The 22,179-nt window shown below is 36.1% G+C and overlaps 4 protein-coding genes and 1 pseudogene across 6 annotated transcripts; 4 read left to right on the forward strand and 1 right to left on the reverse strand.

The window, feature by feature from the left end:
• Window positions 1–959: 959 nt before the first annotated feature.
• On the forward strand, window positions 960–2,405 carry LOC140830309 (probable aspartyl protease At4g16563). The gene has a single exon (XM_073193591.1). It carries the CDS (start codon window positions 960–962, stop codon window positions 2,403–2,405), a length of 1,446 nt encoding a protein of 481 aa, XP_073049692.1.
• Window positions 2,406–5,397: 2,992 nt separating this feature from the next.
• LOC140829929 (transcription initiation factor TFIID subunit 8) lies at window positions 5,398–6,711 on the forward strand. Its single transcript, XM_073193213.1, has one exon. The coding sequence runs from the start codon at window positions 5,501–5,503 to the stop codon at window positions 6,209–6,211; it is 711 nt and encodes a 236-aa protein (XP_073049314.1). The 5' UTR covers window positions 5,398–5,500; the 3' UTR covers window positions 6,212–6,711.
• A 2,211-nt stretch (window positions 6,712–8,922) lies between these two features.
• LOC140829150 (exocyst complex component EXO84C) lies at window positions 8,923–13,010 on the forward strand. Of its 2 annotated transcripts, none has more exons than XM_073192170.1 (7): window positions 8,923–9,103; window positions 9,695–9,789; window positions 10,261–11,305; window positions 11,530–12,054; window positions 12,163–12,354; window positions 12,437–12,573; window positions 12,644–13,010. In XM_073192170.1, exons 1-7 carry the CDS (start codon window positions 8,999–9,001, stop codon window positions 12,891–12,893), a joined length of 2,349 nt encoding a protein of 782 aa, XP_073048271.1. In that variant the 5' UTR covers window positions 8,923–8,998; the 3' UTR covers window positions 12,894–13,010. The 2 variants fall into 2 exon arrangements, with proteins under 2 accessions (XP_073048271.1, XP_073048272.1); XM_073192171.1 differs by having other exon boundaries at window positions 8,929–9,103; window positions 9,703–9,789.
• A 2,537-nt stretch (window positions 13,011–15,547) lies between these two features.
• On the forward strand, window positions 15,548–17,081 carry LOC140829152 (lectin-like; annotated as a pseudogene).
• LOC140829151 (phosphatase IMPL1, chloroplastic) lies at window positions 15,912–22,050 on the reverse strand. 2 transcript variants are annotated; one of them, XM_073192172.1, is made up of 11 exons: window positions 21,719–22,042; window positions 21,409–21,476; window positions 20,817–20,950; window positions 20,174–20,262; window positions 19,268–19,325; window positions 19,133–19,185; window positions 18,615–18,713; window positions 18,356–18,469; window positions 17,881–17,982; window positions 17,638–17,782; window positions 15,912–16,353 (listed from the first exon to the last, which is right to left on the reverse strand). In XM_073192172.1, exons 1-10 carry the CDS (start codon window positions 21,947–21,949, stop codon window positions 17,684–17,686), a joined length of 1,047 nt encoding a protein of 348 aa, XP_073048273.1. In that variant the 5' UTR covers window positions 21,950–22,042; the 3' UTR covers window positions 15,912–16,353; window positions 17,638–17,683. The 2 variants fall into 2 exon arrangements, with proteins under 2 accessions (XP_073048273.1, XP_073048274.1); XM_073192173.1 differs by lacking the exon at window positions 17,638–17,782 and having other exon boundaries at window positions 21,719–22,050.
• Window positions 22,051–22,179: the final 129 nt, after the last annotated feature.

Genomic DNA, 22,179 nt, shown 5'->3' on the forward strand with positions numbered 1-22,179 from the left:
CGGAGGTGCTCCGACGGCCGGTGCCGTTCCGGCGTTCCAGCGGCATTCGGCGTCGGCCGGAGGTGACCGGCCGGAATCGACGGCGGTTGTCGGTGTTAGAGGCGACGGTCGACGGCAGCGGCGGTGATCGGCGGTTGTCGACGGCGGGGGGCGGTCGGTGGAGGGAAGTGGTGGTGAGTTTGAATTTAGGAGAAGGATAAAATTGGAAAAATATGATGGATTAAGAGTAGGATAAATAATCCTTGGGGGTGAGGGGTATTATTTTAACCTACCTAATATAACCTAATCATTCATATGAGGAATTGACTTGGTTAAATAATCACGTGTACCAAACGGGTGATTAGGTGGGTTAAAAAAAATAAACCCACCTAATCCTACAAACCAAACACTGCCTTAAGGGTAGAGTGAAATTAACCTAAACATAGAGAGTTATTTTTTCTATTTAATTGTTGATGTATATAGTAAGTCTTTTGTGAGACGACTTTACGGATATTTATCTTTAAAACCAGTCAATCATGCTCATATTTATAATAATAAGTAATTTTTTTGTATAAAAATAATTTTTTTAATAGATAACACAAATATCTCATCTTATAAAAATAACTTGAAATATTGTAACAAAAGTTTATGTTATATAATATATATATATATATATATATATATATATATATATATATATATATATATATATATATATATATTATATAGATAGAGATAGATAGATATATTACAAATAATAATAGTCAAGAAATTTCCGGTACACGTGTTCATTCTTAATTCATGAAGTCTCCATGCAACATCTGTAATCGTTTTCCAATCTCCAAATTAAAGCCCACGTAAGATTTGAAATTACCGTAGCTGCAGGCTATACTCATCCTATGATGTTATACTCGCTCTATAAATACTGCCATGGATTTAGCTCATCTTCGCATTGAAACACAGCAAAACGTTGGTTCATCATGATTGAAACCTTTCGCTTTGTTCTTTTACTCGCTGCAGTATGCTTGACATCAATCAATAATTATCATGCAAAAGAAATCAGAAACCCCCAATATTCATTGGTCTTGGGACTAACTCACTCCAGACTTTCAAAAACCGGCCTTGATCCAGCAAAAGAACTTCTGGAGATGCTGGATATGACAGAGCCTCTCAGAGAGGTACGAGATGGATACATCATATCCCTCAATCTGGGTACACCCCCTCAGCTCATCCAAGTCTATTTAGATACTGGGAGCGACCTAACTTGGGTTCCTTGCGGCAACGTAACTTTCGAATGCATCGACTGCTCTGATTACAGAAGCAGCAGATTAACCGCTAATTTCTCCCCATCACGTTCCTCTTCGGCTACGAGAGATTCTTGTTTCAGCCGTTTCTGCATCGACGTTCATAGCTCTGATAGCTCGTATGATCCTTGCACTGTCGCCGGGTGCTCATTGAGCACCGTAATTCAGTCCACATGTTACAGGCCATGCCCTTCTTTTGCATACACTTACGGTGATGGTATCGTCGCTGGAACACTCACCAGGGATACACTTAGAGTTCACGGAAGTAGGCAAAACTCAACCAGGGAAATTCCTAAATTTTGTTTTGGCTGTGTTGGTTCCACTTATAAAGAGCCTATAGGAATTGCAGGCTTTGGAAAAGGTCCTCTTTCACTTCCTTCGCAATTAGGGTTTCTTCAGAAGGGATTCTCTCATTGCTTCTTGTCATTCAGATTCGCTAACCACCCTAATATTTCTAGTCCGCTAGTGTTAGGGGACCTAGCAATATCCTCCAAAGAGTATATGCAGTTTACTCCAATGCTAAGAAGCCACATGTATCCGAGCTACTATTACATTGGTTTAGAAGCTATAACTGTAGGATATAATGTTACTGCTGCGGTAGAAGTTCCCTTAATGCTGAGAGAACTTGATTCATCAGGCAACGGGGGCATGATTATCGACTCGGGAACAACTTACACTCACTTACCAGAGCCATTTTATTCGCAGCTTCTGTCTCTTCTCCAGTCAATAATAACGTACCCTCGCGCCTTAGAGGTTGAGGCTCGATCAGGGTTTGATCTTTGTTACAAGATCCCATGCCCGATGAACGATATTAGTCTAGCCGATGATGAATATCTGCCATCGATAAGTTTCCATTTCTTGAACAATGTGAGCCTCAAATTGCCACAGGGAAATGCCTTCTATGCCATGCGTGCACCGATCAACTCCACCGTGACCAAGTGCTTGCTATTTCAAGGCATGGATATCGAAAGCGATTACGGCCCAGCTGGGGTTTTTGGAAGCTTTCAACAACAAAATGTCGAGGTTGTTTATGACTTGGAGAAGGAGAGGATTGGATTCCAGGTGACTGATTGTGCCTTGTCGTGGATTTCACAAGGGCTCCACATTCAAAGAAATAATTGAGCTTTTTTCTTCTCAAGTTATATATATATATATATATATATATATATATATATATATATATATATATATATATATATATATATATATATATATATATATAATTTTGATATCCTGCACACCTACCGTGCACACCTTTGTGAGCACCGATGAGGTGTCACTCACCCATTGGATGCGCAATTTTTCTATATTTCATCACATCCAATGAGTGAGTGACACCTCATTGGTGCTCACAAAGGTATGCACGGTAGGTGTGTAGGATATCAAAACTGTATATATATATATATATATATATATATATATATATATATGCGACGCGAATAATCACTGAAGTACCCGTGCGTCTATTATCTGCAAGTTTATTCGTTTTGCGTATTTGTGGGGTGTGTGTGTCTGTACTTCGAAAAGTTTTTCAACTTTTTTCGATCTGCACTACAAGAAAAAATGCTTATGATGACATTCATAAATGTCATCATATTCAATATTTAGTGGCATTTAAGTTTTAGTGACACCTCCAACAAATGTCATCTATTCCAATGTCGTCTTAAACTTACTGACATTTTTTAATGTCATTATAAGATGTTAATAACAACTTCATACGTGTTACTAATAATTCATATAATGACAATTTTAAATGTCAGGAAAACTCATATTTAAATACATTTATAGATGCCTTGTTATTATAGTAATAATGACAAATTTATATGTCAGTTAAAATCATTTATAATGACGACTAAAAGTGTCGTGTATGTTATTTATAGTGACAATAACAAATGTGGGAATATTTGGGTTGGATAAATATAGGAGGAGGGAAATTAGATAAAATAAATGTTAGAATAAAAAAACATATTAGATAAGTTATCCTGACATTTTTAATTGATGTCATTTTTTATATGGAGGGAGACAATTATTTTCCCTCCTCCAATATTTATCTTACCCAAATATTCTCACACTTATTTATAGTGAAATTTTTTAGTTTTTAACGATTTTTTACGATGTGGGAAAAGTTATTGTTTCCCTCCATATAAAAGATGACATCAATTAAAAATGTCATGATAACTAATCTAATATGTTATTTTATTTTACACATTATTAATTTTTTACAAGTGTCATTATTAAGTATTTGTAACAACATTTAATTAAAAGTGTCTACAAAATAGTGTCACAATAGCCATTTATTGTTGTAGTGCTGTATGCGTAGCTTTAGTACTTTTTTAAGCATCCGAAGTGTATTAATTACTAGTTATAACTTTTAACGTAGATGCATCGTGTCTCAATATTAATCGCATATATAATAAAATATTGGTATTTTGAAATATCAAATTTTTACATTTTATTAATTTACTATATATATATATATATATATATATCCATGCCATATGATTTAATTTAGTGTTTTTAGACATCGGATATATATCTAATAAGGTTAGAACTAACTATCAAATTATCAATTCTAATTGTTTGACTTCCTAGAAAATAAATCTTACATTTGATTGGTATATATATTTATAACTGATGCATTCGAAACAAACACATATTAAAGTAGCTAGAGTTCTTATAAAAATTAAATTGGAATAATATCGATTGTGCTATTTCAAAAAGTAAATCCACCTCAAATACCACTATTTATGAATTGAGATACGTTATAAATTTTTTTTTTAAAATTTTTGATAATATATATTTATCATCCACCTTAATCTTTAAAGTGATAAAAAGTTTTTGTGATGGATTTTCATAATTTAGTTGAAGTTGCCTCTCAGTCTTTATGATTATAGTTGGCATTCTACTCTTTAATATATCACTCAACCAAAATTTTTTGTTTGCTAAGTCATAGACAGAATTGAGTAACCATACCTTGGTTCCACTTATAAATAGAACATGCTTTCCTCTTGTTATTGTGGTTTCTGATTTTGTTGCATCCAACATAAGAATTTTTTACTTTTTAGTTCTGTTCATTTAATGGAGTCCAAGATTCTACTCTTACTTAAAACTAAATATTGAAATTCTTCTATTATTATCGTTTTTCTTCTTGTTGTAATTATTGTTATTGTTATTCTCGTTGTTGTTGTTATGGATGTTGCAGGATCGCATTGGAGCTACTGATGACACTCATATTCCAGCGACGATATTTATGCGTGATAATAACAATTACTGTAATCGTCACAGAGTAATTTTTCAAAATATTTTGACAGCTTGTAATTTTGATTTAGAATTCACAGGCCAAGTTTGTCACCTTGAAGATGCTAAAGAGCTATCACATCTTCGTCATGCTTTATTTGAGGAATGTTATTGCGATGATATTTGGTATATTTAAATCGCGGTTCAAAATATTCAAGATGACTCCTCCATTTACATATACAACCCAAATAAAGCTTGTGTCATATTACACAATTTTTTTTCAAAATGAGTGTCAATGTGATGAATTTCCCATTGAATTAGATAATGAATATCCATCATCTTCGTCTGAACAAGTTTATTAAGATGACAACTTTTTAATATTTAAAATACTAAAAATCATAGGCATGTTGATTCGAATATGAAAAATGTATCTTGTGAGACGGTCTCACGAGTCTTTATATGTGAGACGGGTAAATCCCACTGATATTCACAATAAAAAGTAATAATTTTAGCATAAAAAGTAATATTTTTTCATGGATGACATAAATAAGATATCCGCCTCACAAAATACGATTCGTGAGACTATGTCACACAAGTTTTTGCCTTAATTCTTTTGCTAAGAATATTAATTTTTGTTGTGAATATCGGTAGGGTTGATCGGTCTTACAGATAAAGATTCGTAAGACTATGTCACAAAAATACTATTTTTGAAAAATATAGTATATACATATTAAAATATTTGAAAATTAATTACATTATATTTTAAGACCAAAATAGAATTTGGAAACTCAATCGTCTTTAGTTTCAGTTTTCACTTTAGAAACTATTTATTCGTAGATATCATCGTTGTTTAGCCCAACCTTCTACTGGCCCAACGGTGATGCATTCGCATTGCCGAGAGTCGCAAGTTCGAGTCTTCAGGAGTCCTTGATATAAGAATCCCCTAGGGTTTACTACTCAATGCTCAAACAAATCGAAATATGCGAAATTCACGGCCGGAACCTGCCGAAACCAATCCCAGTGCGTCGGAATCAGGATTCTCGTATGGTTTACTCAGAGTGGCGGTGGCCCAAATCTGCCAATCGATGGGCTTCAGGGGGGCCCAACACACGGCCTTAGAAGTCATCACAGACATTGCCGCCAGGTACTTGAAAACTATAGCTAAGACAGCTACCACCTCCGCCAATACCCGTGGCCGCACCCAATCGAATCTTCGTGACATCATTGTTGCCCTCGAAGACTTGATCTCTGTACAGGGGTTCCCCGGCGCGTCGCGTGTCGGGCCACAGTCCTTGCATGCGTCTGCTGCAATTAAGGATTTGATGGATTTTGTCAAGTACACGGATGAAATCCCGTTTGCTCAGCCTTTGCCGCCAAGGGAAAATTTTAATGGGCAAGGGAAATTGAGGGAACAAAGTGATGGAAGATGGCACCGTGATAAGGAGAATACGAGGCATGTGCCAAGTTGGTTACCGGCTTTGCCATTGGTGGCGGTGCCCGAGGAGGAGAAGGAAAGGAGGTGGGAGGAGGGTAGATTGGGGTGTTTGAATGGTGGGGCAGGGAGGGAAGAGGATGAAAGATGGCAAAGCGCGGTGAAAAGAGGGGAAAATAAGGAAATTGAATTGCTGGGAAAGGGGAAAAGATTGAAAGTGGGTTTTATTGTAGGAATCGGCAACGATAGAGCGATTTGAGTTGTGAGGGGGAGGAGGAAACTAGGATGGGGGCGAAGCAAAAATGAAGTCATGGAGGAAACGCCACTTGTATTGGTCAACAGGTGCAAGGATAGCTGCAGCATCTGTGCTTGCTCGTATAAGCGTTGAGCTGGAGTTATGCATCAACAAGAGGATTGAAGGATGACTTATGGCAAAAGTTCATCATTATCTGCCACTGATGTTTATAACCCAATGGACTTTACAATCGCATGGTTCTGCTAATTGAAGTTCAATACCTACAAATGAAGCAAGTCTTTTTTGTGCTCGCGGGCAATGTCTGAATTCTGATAATGATGGTTGTTCAAAATCAACGACTATGCGCATACAAGCTGCTATCTGCTGAATATTTAAGAGGGGAGCAGATGGATGCATAACACAAATTATACAATGTAGCCTAAGAAAATTTACAAACGCGGGGTACAGCAACTGCGGGCTTATATCAAATGGAGTAAACATGGTGTGTGTATATATATATGGACATGCATGGTTTATATAACCAATGCACCACAGACCAGCTCAATATCAAATATGAGTGTTCCTAAAGTTGAGCCTTCTCCGTTGGCCAGGCGTGTTGGATTGAAGATTGTGGTAAATAACCTCTGTCCAAAAACTGCACTCCAGGGAAACCAATCAGCGTTCATTTACTACAAAATTAAGGATATCTAAGATCAAATATAATCATTTGAATTCTGAATTATTTTGGCCTAAAGCTGTCTAACAGACATCTGCTATAACGTTTTAGTATTTTGTTCTTTCTGATTTAAATCGACCCTTTTTCAAATTATTTGTGCTAATTATTTTTCATTTTAGTTCTGTGTGTTTTTAAAGTTTCGGCTCAGTATTTTCTGCCCGAAATAGAGATTGCCTTGCATCCCTAATGAGGGTTCTGCTACGGAAGATTATACATGATATATCTAGCTTCTGAGTTCTGACATTGACGTCAGGCAAACCACAACAGATAGTTTTGTGTTTAGAAAACATGAGGAAGAATAATGATTTCAGATAAAACCTGCAAACAATACAAAGAACTTGTGAATGGTCTCTAGATGGATGTTCGACGTGGTCACTCTGATACTTAAGTCAGCAGGTTGAAGATGTAGAACACAAACATTATATGTGAGTGCTTGAGAATTCAAAATTCTAAATGAAATATATATATATATGATATTTATAGCAATGCTGACAGATAAGATATCACATGCTTACACACTCGAGTGTGGTCTTGTTTCCAAGGTGGCCAAGGTAGAATAGTTTCCCGAGGACTTTGTATGAGGGTCCGGGCTCTTGATTGCCCGGGACAAAATATCCCGGGTGTTCACCTACTCGGTTGCTGAAGAAAATATCTTGCATAGACTCTGATTTGGGTTATCCATATAATGTCCCTAGTCATCTATGATCCGGGCTCTTATGAGATATCACCACCACACATGTCTATCTCGTGGTTTCAGATAATATGATATTTGAGTAAAGTACGAATATACAATTCTCCGATAGTTATGAGAATAAGATGAAATTGAACATTCGACGAGGATGAAGAAGAATATAGAATTCTACCCAAACTCAGTCCATCATCATCCCTTACCTGGGGCACTGTTTTGTATCTATCAAGGCCCGTTGAGAGACCAGGTCCAAATGCTTATAAAATCCAGTACAGGCCCACACCTACATACTAATGCTTTTCTACTTCTACTAGAAATCTAATGGAATATTTTTTTATTAACAATCCGTGTAACGTTTTCATAATCATGGTACATCGAAACATTGTTATATTATATAAAATAATAATATAATTTAATAAATAATTTTAAATTTTATAGATTTTAATCGTATATACAAATAAAAATAATAATTAAAATTTTAACAACTTACATAAAATTAAAATATCAAATATAATTATATACATATTTTAAAAAAATCAAACAAGTTATACAAAATAAATTTTTTAAATATAAGAAATAATAAAAATTTAAAAAAAATGGTGAACTAGTCCAACCGGTTCGAGATTGGTTAGATCAGTTTGAAAAATAAAATAGTTTTTGGATATGGTCTGGACCTGCTACCGATCTCGGTCGAACTAACTGTTCGATTCTAAAAACAATGAATATTTGTTCCAACAATAAAAATTTATGGATAATTAGCAAAATAATTTCCACTTAAATTTTAAAAAATAATCGTCTCAATTATATTTGAAAACACTCAAATTTAAGTTATTTTCAAAAATTTAGTTGACCCATGTTATTTTTTAATTTTGTTTTTAAAATTTTACCATATACATCCATTAAAAAAATTTAAGACTTATTGATCAGGAATAAAATAGAAGATTTTATTTTTTTAACTTACTACAATAAACTTCTGACTATATTTATATGTCATAATTTTTCAATAAAGAAATTAACTACTTTGTTCATGCATTCAAAAAAAAAGACAAAAATTTGTGTGAGACGGTCTCACGGGTCGTATTTGTGAGACGGATATCTTATTTGGATCACTCGTGAAAAAGTATTACTTTTAATGCTAAGATTATTACTTTTTGACTCGTCTCACAGATTATGATACGTGAGACGGTCTTACATGAAACTCGCTCTTAAAAAAATCAATACATTAACTAATCAAGATTGTATGTAGCGTATATTTTCAAGGTCATTATCGAATTTTAGAAATTTAGTTTGTGTTTTTTCTATTTTTAAGACAGTATTAATTGAAAGATACACACACAAGTAAAATCAACAAAAAGCAGCTGCGGTTTCCTTTGAATCTCATCTGAGAATGAATATGGTGGAAAGCAGCGAAGAAGATGATGATTTCCCATCCATGGAAAGCGTCACCTCACAGTCCAAAATCGACACCATCTACCAGTCCAAGACTGAGAAAGTACGGATTTTTTTTTTAAAAAAAATTCCAAGCTAAACTTTTTACACTCCTCCTCTTCTTGATGAGTTACAGATTTACGGTTGTTGGTTTTGATTCTCATTTCTCGTGAGGCAATGAATTTACTTGTCGCTGGAAAAATATGGATTTTAGGGACAAAAAGGTGTCGCTTTTACTCGTATATAGGGGACACGTACGGGAGAAATTGCTTTCAACTTTGAAAATTCCTCAATTCCAGTTACCCAACTAAATGGAAACGCTGAATAGTTGACTAATTCCAGGATGTCCCTTTGATCCACTGTATGACATGCTATGTTAGATTAATACGGGGTGGTAATCACAGCTAAATATGCTTTTTCTTCGGCATTTACCTGTGCAAACTGAGAATGTTGTGTCTCTGGTGTTTCCTTGATTTGAGATACTAATATTGACCTTTCTCTGTTCTTAACGTATTTTCTCTTCAGGCCTTGCCTTGGTGACATATGCCTTATTTAATTCCTGGCTTTATTTTTTTGTGGGTGTTCTGTTGATTGTACTTTATCATTATTCTTCTCTTGTTGTTTCCAATAATAGCTCATAAATTTATTTCTTTAGGGAATCAGGAAGATATGTTTTGAGCTTCTGGATCTCAAAGATGCAGTTGAAAACTTGTGTGGTGATACACGCACAAAGTATTTGGCGTTTTTAAGGTGAGGCATTCCCCTGTTTTTATGTGAAGACCTATCATATAGCTACAAATTTGGCTGCACACTGTATACTGTTTTCCATCACATCTAACTCTGATCAATGTTTATATTCTTTATTTGCACATACAGTGCAAAAAAGAAGAATACATGGGTACATGGCAATTAGATTGGTAGAAAGGAGTAAGGATCAATTTACAACTGAAATATGAGAATTCAATTCGGCATTGAGTTCTCTGGAGGTGTTCTTATCAAATGATTTTCTAAAAGATTTTATTCTGATACTATTCATGTGATTATGATTTAATTTATTCCCTAAACTTAGCCATTATGCCAAGTTAGGTAATCCAAATTGTTGTGCTGACTTTAATAACGAACTGGCTGAGACAGTTTTATGTCGATCTATTTGCAGTGGTTCATCATTTTTCATGATTACCTAATACAGGATTGACGTGAGCTTTTTAATGGTGATTGTAGGTTATCTGATGAAGTAGTTGAAACAAAGCACGAGTTAAATGAGCTTCAAACCCATATTTCTGCCCAGGGGATTCTTTTGCAGGATCTATTGAGTGGTGTGTGTCAAGAATTGGAAGAATGGTCCCGAGTTAGTGGTGATATGCAGGAAGCTCCAGAAAGCCATCAACCTTCTGAAATTGATTATATAATCTCAACTGAAGTGGAGGATCAAAGAATCCAACTGTTGGAGCTCATTGATGTGCTTTTGGCCGAGCATAAGATAGATGAAGCAATCGACGCAATTGATGGTGGAGAGCGAACTAATTCAGAGCTGAAAGTGTTAGGAGACAATTCAGCTGATGAATGCTCCTCATTCAAGTCTGCGTTGTTGAAAAGGAAAGAAATGCTTGAGATGCAACTTATCGAGATTAGCAAACAACCTTCTGTCGGTGTTTTAGAAATGAAAAAGGTTTTATCTGGTCTTTTAAAGCTTGGGAAAGGTACCTTAGCACATCAGATATTTTTGAAATCTTATGGATCCCGCCTCCAGAGAAGTATTGAAGATTTTCTTGCTCTATGTCCTTGCTACCCTGAAACGTATTCTGCGACATTGTCTAACCTTGTCTTCTCAATGATTTCATTGGCAACTAAAGAATCTGGTTTGATGTTTGGGGACAATCCTGTTTACAGTAATAAAATTGTTCAATGGGCTGAATGGGAAATAGAATCTTTAGTCCGATTGGTCAAGGAAAATGCACCATCTTCTGAGACAGCTTCTGCTTTACGTGCAGCTAGTGTATGCGTTCAGGCTAGTCTTAACCATTGCTCTGCCTTGGAATCACAGGGACTCAAATTGTCGAAGTTACTTTTGGTGCTTTTGCAGCCATACGTTGAAGAGGTCTTGGAATTAAATTTTCGACGAGCTAGAAGAGTGGTTCTTGATTTGGTTGGAGGGGATGAAACTATGCCTTTATCACCTCGCTTCGCGTCTCCACTTTCTACGTTTTCAACTTCATCGGATACTATGGTTGTTGACTGTGGAATGAGATTTATTTTCGTTGTCAAGGTCAGTTGATTGCGTGGCATGAGCACAAATGATTGATTTCAAAGTTTACATATTAGTTTGTTAAGTTGTTATTTAATTAAACATTAGATGATGACGGAAAAGATGGCAATTGCATTTATCATGACCAGATACATTATTTATTACAATAATTGAACAAGTGTGAAAATCACTGGAAACTTTGTTTAAAAATATTTCGATTCTCATCGATATTTAACCTTCTGCAGGAGATGGTTGAGCAGCTAACCGGTTTAGTGATCCAGCATTTTGGAGGAAACATATTGGCAAGGATTTCACAGCTTTTTGATAAGTATATTGACCTTTTGATAAAAGCCTTAACTGGCCCATCTGAAGATGATCATCTTATGGAGCTAAAGGAGCATATACCTTTGAAAGCTGAAACAGATTCACAACAACTTGCTTTGTTGGGTACTGCGTTTACTATTGCTGAAGAATTGTTGCCAATGGTAGTTTCACGAATTTGGAATGTGTTAACTGAGAGCAAGGAAACAGGAGGTGGAGTAGCTGATAATATATTATCTTCTGTAAGTAATGCTGTTGATCCTAAGGAATGGAGGCGTCAACTTCAGCATTCTCTGGATAAACTCAGGGATCATTTCTGTCGACAATATGTTTTAAGTTTCATTTATTCTAGGGATGGAGAAACCCGATTAGATGCACAAATTTATATATGTGGCAAAGAGAGAGATTTGACTCGGAACCCTGATCCGCTCCCTTCATTGCCATTCCAGGTTTTTGTTTTTTGCTCCAACCCTTTCCCCCTTGCCTGCAATGTTTTCCTTTGTGTCAAAGAGGAATTTACATATCTTAATTTCAATTTAGTAATAATCATTGTACAGGCATTATTTGGGAAGTTGCAACAACTAGCAGCTGTTGCTGGAGATGTTTTGCTAGGAAGAGAGAAGATACAGAAGGTTCTGCTGGCAAGGTTGACAGAGACAGTGGTGATGTGGTTGTCAGATGAGCAGGAGTTTTGGGGTGTTCTAGAGCACGATTCAGCTCCTCCTCTTCGGCCAGTTGGGCTGCAGCAGGTATTTGTAACATTTCGTTCTTTTTCCTTTCAATATTTTCCTTCTCCACGGCAAGTGATTTCTCTGTGCTTGTGCATTGCAGTTAATACTTGATATGCACTTCACTGTTGAAATAGCACGTTTTGCGGGGTATCCATCTAGGCACGTGCATAAAATAGCCTCAGACATAATTGCTCGTGCAGTGAAGGCATTCTCTGCCAGAGGAATTGATCCCCAAAGGCAATTATTACCCGTCTCATTTACATGCCTAACTTTAGTGAATTTTGTTATTGACTCTTTTTCTTCTCAGTTGCCTTCCAGAGGATGAATGGTTTGTGGAAACTGCAAAAGTCGCAATAAACAAGCTTCTGATGGTAGCTTCGGGATCGGATATATCAGAAATTGATGAAGAGGAGCACATAGTATTGGAGGACGAGGTGGTCTCAGATTCAGAGGACTCTCCTTCTTCCCTGTCAACAGTGGATACCGAAGAGTCATTTGTATCTGCAAGAATGGAAGATTTGGATAGCCCCGTGGACTTGACTGATCCTGAAAACTGATGAAACTAAAACGACTGAATGAGGCCTCTTCAATATGGAATGATCCCTCATAATATGAGTTCCCTGTACTGTTTCCAATTTAATTCATTAACATGTATGTATCTATATATCTCGTTCTGTGGGTTTTTTTTTTTTGGTTTCTTCCAATAAATAAAACAAATAATATAAACAATAAAAAGATAGAGTGAATTAGATTTAAATTAACCAACTCAGTGCATAATAGTAATACATAATGTAAAGATTTCTGCTAAAATGTTGCTCCATCTCATCTATCAATAAGTGAACTTAGCAATATAACCTTGTACTGGTATGAGGGTGGTCAGAGTGTGTGTATAATATAATATTTAAAAAATGGGTTTCACAGAAACAAAAGAGTGTTATTTAACAATAACCTATGCTAAATGTGAATAAATAATATATATTTTTACAATCTTACCTATAAAGTGTGTGTGGATTTTTAAATATGCTCAACGGAAATTGGATGACAGAAACAGGGACAGATATGGTACATGGAAATTGATTAAAAATATTATTAGGTACATATATTTATCAATCATTTTTCAAATTTCAATTGTTCATTAACCTGCTGACTTGAATATGCGATAAATGATTGGAATGGTTGCATGCATCAAAGCAAAATATTATCTATGCACCAGGAAATGTAGGTAATGCTGATTTGTCGAGGTTGCCTTCGGAGACTCTCTTGAGTCAAGTGTGTTTAACTATTTTTGTTGTATACTGGCTAGTGAAAGTAACTTATTATCACCCAAATGTCACCCAAGCGATAATTGGTTGTAAAGATGATCTTTTTTTTTTTTTTTTTTTGTCCAGAGCTCATCTATTGCAAATAATATCGATCAAAGCATCTTGTCCAGAGATAAGTGTCACCTGTTGTTCAGCGTTGCACAGGAGGAGCGATGGTAGGGGCGGACCAGTTAATGAGCCTCCCGCAATTTTGTAAGACACCATTTTCCCTTCCTATAGTTCATGAACTTTGTGAAAATAGAAAGTTGAAGTCTAACTTCATGCAAATGCTGGTACCGGATCTATCTGTTTGTTTGTGGCTTAGATTCTTTACAATCGTGGTCCTGATTAGGGGAAGAAAATCATCATCAGCCAAAAAGGTTTTGTAATGATATGTCATGTTTTGTTTTGATTCGAGAGAATATTGCTTGTCTCTTGAATTGCATGGTCATTTGATTCACTATCTGTCTCCTTCCAGAGGTCAGATTGAAAATTACCTATGGCGAATGGAAATGGAAATACAGCTTGGACAAGCAAAAATGGGTTAGAAACCTTCCGATGTAGAGACCCAAATCCATAAAAGACATATTTGCAGCACAAACAGATCAACATATGTAGCATTCTTGGAATTGAATTGCTTGCCATTTTTGAATAGTAATATGCGTTTGTGTTTTGGTAAAGCATTAAAAACTTTGTCTGCTTTTGTTGATCAGATAATTTTACTGTTTGCACAAGATGGAGTTCATTGATTATTTTCCCACTGCCAACTATAGATCATTGCTTCATGATCTTTACTTCTTTCGTTTCAGATTACCTAAAGGTTTGTTACTCTAAAGCTCGTGCTTGGATAGTAAAAAATATAAGATAAAATCCTCTTTATTAATGCAATATTGAATTCTTTTGTGGGATTTAAAGGGGCGAATGAAGTAGTTTTTTCTTGTGTCTTCTAAAGAATCTTAAGTATCAATGAAGCAAGCAAGCAAGCAGAAGAGGACCGGACGAAGAGAAAGCCTGTGAGAGTGAAATGGAATATTATTTAGGGGTGGGGGGATCACTGGAATCTCTTGATAGGAATTCAGAAGCTAGATGACATTAGTTTGTCAAGCACCCAATTTTGGCTTTATGCTTCAGAATCTATATTATCATGTGATAAACGCTAGTTCCTTGATTCATCAATCAATTTATTTTTTTAATTATGTAAAATTAATGAGCTAATATTTGATTGTTTTGAAATATAATATTTGATTGCAATGGATGATTGCTGCAGCCTTTCTTTTTCATATTCCAAAGTCATTTCCTTCGTTCTTTCGTCTTTCCTTTTTCCCATTGAAGACAGAAACCATATTCCTTCCATCTTCATTACTATTGTTTTGGGGTAGAGATCACCGATACTGGAATATACCTGCAGCTCCCAAGGCCAACGAGTACGTGAGAGACTACTTAATACGCACTCTTCAAATATAAGTAAGAAATAATACTCAGCATCCTACGACTGTTGTGACTGAGGAGGGGATTGAAATTACCGTGAAATAGATGACAAACGTCAATGCACTGTGACTGTAGTGGATTTACAACAGATATGCTGAAGTGCCTCCTAATTGTAAACTTAAGGTCGATCGTCACCTTATGGAAACCCGACAAAATCCCACATCTGTCCGTCCATGCATCAGATTCCAAAATCAGTATCATAGATATTTGCTTTTCATCCGCAGACAGTTGCGTCGAACAGGGTGGAGATGAGTGGAAGATGACGCTTGAAAGCTTTTATCAGTGCGATTGGCACCTATTTTTCATCAATCTCAACCGCAAGTATTTTTCACATCTATGTACACAGTACACGTCAACGACTATAAAACGGGATTTCTGGTAATAGAAACATTTAAGGGGGTGGATTCGTCATCTTTGGCAATATGGGGGCAGGGTCATCACAAGACAAAGATGAGGCTTCAGACCCAAATAAAGAAACAGAAACAACAAACTCACCTATCACATATAACATTGATGCTAAAGCTACTAGCTCTGCTACAACACAAGTGCCACTGCCTCATAACTGGGAAGGTATATTGAAAGAAGCCGACTCACCAATTGAAAAATAAACAACAAACGTGCAGCAGCTGCACGATCAGCTTTATGCAGGCATATCCTTGAATCAAAACAGGAAGGCAAGTGAACCATTTCTGTCTAATATATGTGATCAATTTCGATTAATATTTGTATACAAAACAAGCATGCATACATGCCCATTAAATCAGAAAAAAAAATTCAAGAAAGAAATATGAAAATATGGTATAATTTTAGTATCATTGTCACAACACCGTATCAAGATTATGAGCAGGACTAACGAGTAGAAGTGCCTGCACCATGCTTCTGGGAAAATAAAACCGCATGCATTTTTAATTGCAACATTAAGTAACCAACCATGAATGTCAGCAACGGAAAATAAAAATTTGTAGCAGTAAGAACAGTGAGTAGCCTTTTTTTTTCTAGTTCTTACACAGCATTTCTGTTGTTCGCAGAAATACTGGGTCGACAAGGAGACTAACAACAACTGCTTCATGTTGTTTGCTCAAGATCTCTCAATAACGTGGGCAGAAGATAGTCGCTTCTGGAACTGGCCTTTGGTCCAAGAGTCCAGGTAATCACAACATTAGTGGGTTGACAAGTGAACAACGTCATGAAGGTCGTTTTCTTCAGGAAAGAATGATGAATGAAACTTCTGCAAAAGAAAAATGGCAGTCTATATATCAAATATTTGACGAATATCAAAATAGTTAGCCATTGCCATCTCAGAATAGCAGCAATATGGGTAATCACCCCTGTTCAGAAGTGCATAACAGACATTCGACTAGGGTTTCTACAAGGCAAAATCACTTGTAGTATTATTTAGAACACCACGTGTTCATATCTACTTGAACAACTTGTAAAGGTTTTACTTTAAGTCGTTACTACACGAGGATGGGTGCAATATAAAATCGGACGTCTAATACTACTTATATTTTTACAGTAATGTGACTATTGCGGCTGCCGAACTGCTTACTGTCTGCTGGCTAGAGGTACATGGAAGATTTCAGATTGCTAGCCTTTCACCCGGAATTACATACGAAATTATTTTCATTGGGAAGTTAAATTAACCTGTTTATGGATGGGAAGTTCCTGTGAATCTTAGACTCACTTTACCAGATCGAAGCACACAAGAACACACAGAAAATCTGATGGAAAAGCCAAGAGGAAGATGGATACAAATCCCAGCAGGAGAAATTAAAGCCTCTGCCGAGAAGGTGGGGGAAATGGAATTTTCTCTATATGAATACGAAGGAGAACAATGGAAGAGAGGGCTATTAATGAAAGGAGTTAGCATCCAGCCAAAGACATGAATTCAGGAACATCAGTACTTATAAATAACTTTTGAATAACACATGTTCCATACTTTCATACATGAAGTTACAGTATCAAAAATAACTTATATGTGTTCTCCTGAATCCTACTCCACCTGTTCCATCCTCCAAAAGTAAAAGGGAAACACGGAACCAAACCTATGGAAAATTGAAGTTATTAGTTTGATGCCTCTTAAAGTCCAATGAATTTGATCCCCTTTCGTCTGTATTGAAGAGAACTTCTAGAGTCACCCAGTTTTACCGTAGGTGTTCATTTATTGGAACAGGAGAGTTAAAAGTGCAGCAACCAACCTATCAAGTGTTGGAATTTAATAGCAACTATGCATAGATGGCGCCCAAAGTGATTGCTCCGACCGTATGTTTCCATTTATAACTATGTCAATATAAAAGATAGTCATGACAGTAGGAATACTAAAATTGGACATTAATAATACAACCTCAAAATGCAAGTGTTCATAATGTTAACAAAGAGAGTTTATCTCTGCGTCAGTTAATCGTAGTACATCGGAGTAGGTAGGATAAAGTAGACAATGGCTGATGTTTCTACTAGCAAAATAAAAATCAAATAGCAACAAACCAAAAGAATAAATAATAGTGATGTTGACCTGAAGTGTATCTCTCTTGTTGGAACATGAAAAGAGAACGTAGCTCTCAGAGTTGTGTGCAGTAATTTTCAGGCTTGTACCAGAGTGAAAAATCAATGCCTTTGATCTTCAATTTCTCTGTTGCTGGACCAATTCTCTCAAGAAGCTGCATTCCATTTCAAGTTGATGGAATGTCAAAAACATATTATATCCATTTGTTCATTTTACAAGGGTGAACAAAATCACAAAGAATAATGATGCGACCTTAGCATGAAGGATTCCATTGGATACCAAGACAGATCTATCAAAAACGGAAAAATTGCACCCATCCATGCAAGAAACTGTCCCCCCAGCCTCTTCAACTATCTGCTCAAAAATGCATCAAATAGATAAAAAAAATCACAGTAACTGAAATATCTTGTGAACGGAATGTAAGAAAATAAGAATGTAAAAGGATATCCAAATTAACTGTGTATCATTGATCATACAAGGGTTTATCAATTGCTTCTATCAAATACATCACAAAAAAAACACAAAGATATACTTTTACTTAATTCTCCCGCACAAGAACACCATTTCTGTTGAGCAAGCAGAGGGATGCTGCTCATACAAAAGGCCCCTCCTATAAACATGTCTCAACATACTCACACACCAAACCATGAGCCAAAGACACCAAACAGATGATTACCTAAGTGAAAAACATATGGAATTGAATATGTTTGAATGAGTGAAATATTACCAGAACACCAGCAGCCATATCCCATGGTTTAAGCCGATACTCCCAATAGGCTTCAACAATCCCCAGAGCTACATGACACATGTCAACTGATGCTGCGCCAAGCCTTCTCACACCCTACATATCGAATTAAAAAATGAAATGGTAAGGTAATTCAGGAGCTTCGCCAAAGAAATCTCTATTGGATAAAAGTTTTGACCAATTATAACACAAAACTTAACGGTTTAAATTCCATGAAAAACTAAAAAAAGAATGGTTTTACCCGACTAATATCGGTGAATTCCTTGAATAACTCTATATTGGTTGCCCAGGCATCGTCGTGTTCATATCCGAACCCAGTAACAAGAAGCGCTTGTTCGACCTTGTATAAGTTAAAGGATTTTCAGAGAATGAAAAGAAAATCCATTTCACCCAACCAAAGATGAAAAAATGTTTAAGAAGGTCATGTGGCCTATAAAGCAATTCAAAATTGTCTCCCAATAACAACTTTTGGTATGCACGGATAGCTACCAGGATGGGGAAACCATCATAACTGTATTACATAATTGACATGCTGTCGAAAAATTAATAATAATAAATAGCTCATATCCACCGGTAAGCTCTCATTTGAATCATTCCTTATTCATTGACTATTGAGTGGCACAACATTCTACTTGACATGAGTGTTAGCTCTAAACAAATCAAACATCAGCACTCACTAGCAAAATTGTGTTCCCTTACCCAAAAGAGGAAAAATATTCAGTGAATTAAGACATTTGTTCCTACTGTGTGATGACTCACCTTATCCGTTTGACTTGCGTAAATTTTGTCACCGTTGCAGAATGCACCTTTACCTGGAATTTCATGACTGATGTTATATGAATGTATGTCATAAGTTCTTGTGTGTCTTAAAATATTTAAGAATCTAAGACTTACCTGCAGCAGCAGAAAAAGTCCGAGTATTCCAACATTTAGGTCCACCGACAAACTCTACCTATAAGTACAACACTGAAAACATTATGGTCATGGAAAAGACACAACCTTGTTACTCACGACCTCAAAAACACTCAAATCGAGTCAGGAATGCAGATACAAAAAAATTACAACTTACATTATCAAATTACTATGCACCATAGAATTTTTAAGCAACAATATCGGTTGTTGTTTAAGGAAAATTCTTTATACTCGTGCTAGACAAGGGATATAGTGTCTACATGTTATTGTTTCCATCATTCGGTTTGTTAACTTTAAACTCCAAACTGTATTTTACAGTGGTAGGAACTTAGTGCTAGCTGCTATACGACAATATACATAATTGTTTAAATAGAACAGCTGGCTATAAACTCGGGCGCCAACACATCATGCAGAGGAACACAAATTCTTAAGTCCGAGTTCCGTTCCAGTTCTGTTGTGCGACGACGTGACATGACTTAGGACATAATGTTATTTTACACCCCTACACCTGCTATGTCAGTAAATTCAACTATATAACCAGTGCTTTCAATTATGCTCCCCTGTCCTTTCTGATTTCTTCCATGTTTCTTTACTATTCAATACAATAAGGATAAGTATTCACTAAAGTTCGATAATTCATCATATTTTAATGCAAAAATATCTGTGATGTTTACTTTCAACTAACAATCTCTTAATTACAAAAAATGAGACGACACATCAATTTCTTGTTGTAACTCATGGTACATGCAAATGTGTCTATGGATCAGGTGAAAGTCTTTATGAGCATGACGCTCTCAGTAGCTAATTGTTTTACAACCCATGACATCTGTCTTCTCATTAAAATCTATGTAATTTGAAAAAAAAAAATTAACCATGAGCATCAGATACCACTGTAGCGGCAGCGGGTCTTCCTTTGAACAAGACACCCACAGAGACGGCAAAGCTAGGATAGCCATGAGCAAAATTTGTGGTCCCATCTACACAAGAAAGAAGAAGAGGTCACTAATATTTTTCACCGTTAAAAGTAAGTTAGCAAACAGAAGACCACAATAACCACAGGCATACATCTCAACAAAAACAGTGAACAAATGACCAGTACCTAAGGGTCTAAAGGCATTTCTCATCGGCCTTCATGAAAAAACATCACAGCCACTAGCACTTCTAGGTCAAACACAATCACAACACCACCATCATATTTCAACCTAATTTTCCTCGTTCAATAAGTTTGCTCACAACATCAGATACATGGTTGATGCTTCTGGGTGGCATATAAGTATCCCCACTTTTTGTTGAGTTTTAGTCATCAAGCAATTCACTATACTCGGCAGCTTAATTTTAAAAACATTGGCTACTCAAGAAACACCGATTAATTTTTGAAAGTCTCCATAATTTGCAGTATCAATATCACCACTTTAATAGTTTTGAAGAGCTAGACATGGAAATAAATTCAAGTTCCTCTAGAACCGCGGAACTTGGTAAACACAGGAGAGAGAGTTGTTCCAGACAAGATTAATGGTTAAACCACCCATACCTAAGGGATCAATGCACCAAAGATAATCAGAAGATGAATCCCCAATGAGACCTCCCTCTTCCCCGAGAATTAAGTGATCTTGGAAGTTTTTTCGCACCACATCTAGAATAGCAGCCTCACTCATTTTATCGGTACTGCAGAGTATTTAAACAATAATAACAAAATAAAGAAGCATTGGAGTGAACTAATATTATGAGAGCAAGCACGGGCAAACTGTTAACCTTTAAATATTAAGCAGTCGATATCTAGTTTCACAACAGTTAGACATGTTACAACTGAAAAGGGGAAGAAAATGATAAAAGTATGAATGAGAATATATCATTGGGCAAAGTCAAGATAATGTTTTACTGAAACAAATCCCAAACAAGACACAAATTAAAGGACAACAAAATTACCAAGCCATCTCAAATAGCCGGTAAGAATCTTCACTTCAACTTACTTTTTTTTTCCACCAGTCATTCAAGAGTTATTAATAATTTATAAATATAACAGGCCCAAAATATCCCTCCACGTCATGATCCCAAAACTGTCAGATAACAAAGCACGAGGATTAATTGAGACATCTTTATCGGGTCAACAGGATAGAGCTTACTCGGTCACCAGATCAGTGAGTCCCTTGTAGGTGATATTTCGAGGCTTATTCACAGCATCCATTACGACCTGCGACGAAACGAAGGTTATGGCATTCAAAGATTAATAGAACGCATTCAAACAAATGTAGATATCATCACGTACAATTTAATAGTTTCTTACACATAATAATTTGAATTGCTTTCTAAAATAGATGTCATATTTGAAAATCATTTAATATACTGGCTTCGTATTTTTTCCTAAAGCAAAATACATGAATCCTACAAATACAATCACCATTCATTGCACAAGAAGGGAGAAAGCTATCAAACCTGGGCACCAGTCTCAGCGGCAGTTTGAACAACATGAAGAAGCTGATCAAAAGGAACGGCGGCCGTTGATTCTACACCCACTTTACGGAAATGTTTTTGATTGGGAACCTCCGATGAAACAGCCTTTGCGCAGAACACCCTTCGAGGCTGCGAAATAGCTCTGAATCTCCTCAACGTGGGTTTGTGAGAAATGAGCGAGAATGAAGATGAGACTGAAAGGTATCTTGCCATTTCTACCGCCAGATTCTGTGTCCGTCTGTTCAGCTACGGTTGCTGGATCGGGTTTGTCTTTGACTTTTGTAATTTAATATAAAAATTAATTTAATAATTTTGAAATTTGGGTTAATCAATGAGATTAAGAATGTTCGTGGCATTGTTTGATACATGGGATAAGGATGTGATTGATAGATAATTCCTATTATCCAATGTTTGATATTTTTTTAAAAATTCATGATAATATC

Source organism: Primulina eburnea, chromosome 4, assembly GCF_022965805.1.
Source record: "Primulina eburnea isolate SZY01 chromosome 4, ASM2296580v1, whole genome shotgun sequence".
NCBI lineage: Eukaryota > Viridiplantae > Streptophyta > Magnoliopsida > Lamiales > Gesneriaceae > Primulina > Primulina eburnea.

What these genes read in the sequence shown, in the direction of transcription:
- LOC140829151 (XM_073192172.1), bottom strand. Translation starts at nt 21,949, where the DNA reads ATGGCAAGATACCTTTCAGTCTCATCTTCATTCTCGCTCATTTCTCAC. An exon ending in GACTTTTTCTGCTGCTGCAG is followed by an intron (nt 19,186 to 19,267) that starts GTAAGTCTTAGA and finishes ATGAAATTCCAG; the next exon opens with GTAAAGGTGCATTCTGCAAC. An exon ending in AATTCACCGATATTAGTCGG is followed by an intron (nt 18,470 to 18,614) that starts GTAAAACCATTC and finishes TTCGATATGTAG; the next exon opens with GGTGTGAGAAGGCTTGGCGC.
- LOC140829929 (XM_073193213.1), top strand. Translation starts at nt 5,501, where the DNA reads ATGCGAAATTCACGGCCGGAACCTGCCGAAACCAATCCCAGTGCGTCG.
- LOC140829150 (XM_073192170.1), top strand. Translation starts at nt 8,999, where the DNA reads ATGAATATGGTGGAAAGCAGCGAAGAAGATGATGATTTCCCATCCATG. An exon ending in GATTTATTTTCGTTGTCAAG is followed by an intron (nt 11,306 to 11,529) that starts GTCAGTTGATTG and finishes AACCTTCTGCAG; the next exon opens with GAGATGGTTGAGCAGCTAAC. An exon ending in AGAGGAATTGATCCCCAAAG is followed by an intron (nt 12,574 to 12,643) that starts GCAATTATTACC and finishes TTTTCTTCTCAG; the next exon opens with TTGCCTTCCAGAGGATGAAT.
- LOC140830309 (XM_073193591.1), top strand. Translation starts at nt 960, where the DNA reads ATGATTGAAACCTTTCGCTTTGTTCTTTTACTCGCTGCAGTATGCTTG.